Consider the following 3,079-nt stretch of genomic DNA (forward strand, 5'->3'; position numbering starts at 1 on the left):
GACCGGGGCACGAACCCGTGTCCCCTGCATCGGCAGGCGGACTCTCAACCACTGCGCCACCAGGGAAGCCCCAGATGGTACTATTCTTTACTCTCCTTAAGCACTTGCTCTGTACTGTATCCCACTGACCCCTTTTGCTCAGATACCTTCTACATCCTCTCTGATTGACACACTGTTTCTTCTTTCTAGCCTTTCATATACTTTGTAGTCCCTCTGATATCATTCAAAATTATTGAATTTTGACTGTTTCCCTATGATTTTAGGGTTCCTGGTAATGTCAGTCTTCGAGCTGGAAGGGGTCTTAGGTATTAATTAATGTGACTCCCTCCTTTTACAGGTGATGGACACTTCTCTACGGCCACTGGGCTGGCAAATCATAATCAGGAGCAGAATCTAGTCTATTGATTCCAATTTAATTCAAGGTAGTTTTCCGCTAAAAAACACACAGGAGCCAACATAAGTGTTTCTCGTTCCCCATCCCACTTAAGCCTCACTTTTTATTTTTCAGCATCTTTTATCTCTATATCATGGTGGCTGATTCTGGACTTTCTTTTTTATTATATGATAACTTCTCTTACTTCTTATATTATTCAGTACGCATTTTCAGGAAATGCTGATGGTCTGATAAGGTTACCTCTTTCCTTTATCAACAGCACACTTTGTCCAGGAGGCCAAATTCCCATTTTTCCATATTTTGTGGATTAGTTTCTAAGGCTAGAGTTTGTGGGAACATTTTTATCACATATAATTCTACTTCATGGTATGGTTTCATGGTCAAGACTTACAAGATCTGGTAATATACTGAGGAACAGATCTGAGAAGGTGACCATTTCTTCTGTCTCCTGATCATGAGACACAATTGGGGCAAGGCCACAGGAACAAAGGCAGAGCTCCTGCCCACCCACTAGGGTAACCATTCTAAGCTCAATCATTAGAGACAGTATTAAATGCACCACAGCAGCCCGGGTGCCTCGAGAGCCTGAGGCCGGCTCTCAACAAATAGCAAAAAGCTTAGTTACGGCTGTATGTTTGGAAAAATCTTAATCATAAAGATTCTCCTCAAAGACTCTGAAGTGATTTGAAGTCTCATTGTTACCAGTAACCGTGACACACGGACTTGTGATCGATGGCTATCAGCATGAGGTGCATCTTCACGAAGCAGAGCCTGGGAAGGAAGACAAGCGATTGTGAGGCAAGAGAGGACAGCAGAGCACCAGTTCACAATAATACGACGGACACTCTGTGCTCTTTGCCTGGGAGGACAGCACCCCCTCCGCAGAGGGAGAGCCTCTCAAATACGGAATGTTCACTTGAAAGTGAATCCATCCTGGAGTAACGCAGAGCCAGTGCACCAACTGGGACAGAGATGAACCTGTCCCGCACAAACTGTAGACCTCCAGGCTGCAGACACTCAGACTTATTCATCCTTACACCTTCTGTGTTTGTCACTGAGCCTGGTCTACAGTGAGCCCTTTGTCAACACTGGGGAAAGAATGCATTGCACGAAAATGAGGAAAGTGTTTCTCTTCATTTACCGGCAAACATCAGGAAAGCTCATTCCAGCAAAGTCATCAGAGAGGCGTTGAGTCAGGATTTTGTTCTTCAGGCCGCTAAAGAAATGTTTCTGCCAGGGCTCTTTAGGGCAGATCTGGAACACACAGTCAGACCACAAGAGGCACAGTGATGTGGGAAATGGGATATTCAATATACAAGTTGTGTATTCTGCTCAGCACCAAACCAGTACCCACTGCATTCAGGTCCCAGAAAGGAGATTTGTCCTCGTGCTTAACTAGAGAAATGTCAAAGGAAGAACAAAAACTCTAACATACATCTCAACTATTTCCAGAATGAAGTAGGAGCGTCACGACTTAGTTGCTCCCCAGATGGCATCCACACCTCCTGCTGGAAATTAATTCTTCTTCCAATAATTTCAGCGAGGTAGACTGGTATTTGAGTCAGGAACAATAAAATGGGAAGAATAATGTGGAATCTAACTTGTCTGCCCCTAGATATGGCTGTTTAAGATTTTTTTAAAGAACATATTAGTTTTCTACTCACTGACTAACCATATACCACAAGGACGAAAATATTCATCACTTCTGCTCAATATCAGAACCCTTCTTGGTTTACATAAACTCAAAAAGCCATCCTGATAAGTGGAAATGAGAACGTAAAAATCAAGGGCAGTGGTAGGCTTCTAGAGAAATGGGGGATGTGACAAAAGGATTTCTCTCAAAAAAAGCTAAATGTTGTCTAACTGGGGGGTGGGGGTGGCAGATGTTGCTGAATAACTCATCTCTGACATCTGTGTAAGACCCCCAGGAATTCTGTTTTGCTCTATTTGCATCCTCCTCATCCGCCTCCATCTGCAGCCATGAGAAACACCACCATGCTGCTCTGACAGGGCACGACGGGCCCCTTAAAGCCCGGAATCTCCGATGAAAGCCTGGAGTTCCTAGGAACTCAGAAACACCATGGCAGTGGAGAGTTAAGGCCAGTTCAGAAACACTCCTCAGATGGCCATCTTGTGGTTTAGGAAGAACAAAACAAACACACGAACAAAAAAATTCTGCCCTGCTAATAAAAAGGACCACCTCTTTCCAATACACCTCATCACCGTCTCAAGATGCAGCTGACTCTCCTGCATTTTCCCCCTTTATTAAAGTCCTCTCCCTGTGCAGTTCAAGTCACTAAGTCCTCGTGACCAAAGAAACTGGCTTAGTGATGCTAATCCAAATGTTCAAGGTTTTGCAAGAGGGTAAAAAATAACTGTAGAGATGATGTCCTGAGTCAGTTTTTTTTTTTTTTTTTGCAATAAAGACTTACTTTATTTTTTATTCATTTTAACATCTTTATCGGAGTATAATTGCTTTACAATGGTGTGTTAGTTTCTGCTGTATAACAAAGTGAATCAGCTATATGTACACATATATCCCCATATCCCCTCCCTCTTGTGTCTCCCTCTCACCCTCCCTAACCCACCCCTCTAGGTGGTCACAAAGCACGGAGCTGATCTCCCTGTGCTATGCAGCTGCTTCCCACTAGCTATCTATTTTACATTTGGTAGTGTATATATGTC

General features: G+C 43.5%; 1 protein-coding gene across 1 annotated transcript in view; it reads right to left on the reverse strand.

Annotated features, from left to right (window-relative positions):
- KCNU1 (potassium calcium-activated channel subfamily U member 1) overlaps positions 1 to 3,079 on the reverse strand; it is a 133,492-nt gene that overhangs the window by 81,002 nt on the left and 49,411 nt on the right. Inside the window, exons 15-16 of the mRNA XM_007104069.3 lie at positions 1,536 to 1,648; positions 1,097 to 1,165 (exon numbers count right to left, since the gene is read on the reverse strand). Coding sequence (XP_007104131.2) covers positions 1,097 to 1,165; positions 1,536 to 1,648 — 182 coding nt within the window. The remainder of the gene's footprint in view (positions 1 to 1,096; positions 1,166 to 1,535; positions 1,649 to 3,079) is intronic.

Source organism: Physeter macrocephalus, chromosome 20 (assembly GCF_002837175.3).
Source record: "Physeter macrocephalus isolate SW-GA chromosome 20, ASM283717v5, whole genome shotgun sequence".
In the NCBI taxonomy this organism is placed as follows: domain Eukaryota; kingdom Metazoa; phylum Chordata; class Mammalia; order Artiodactyla; family Physeteridae; genus Physeter; species Physeter macrocephalus.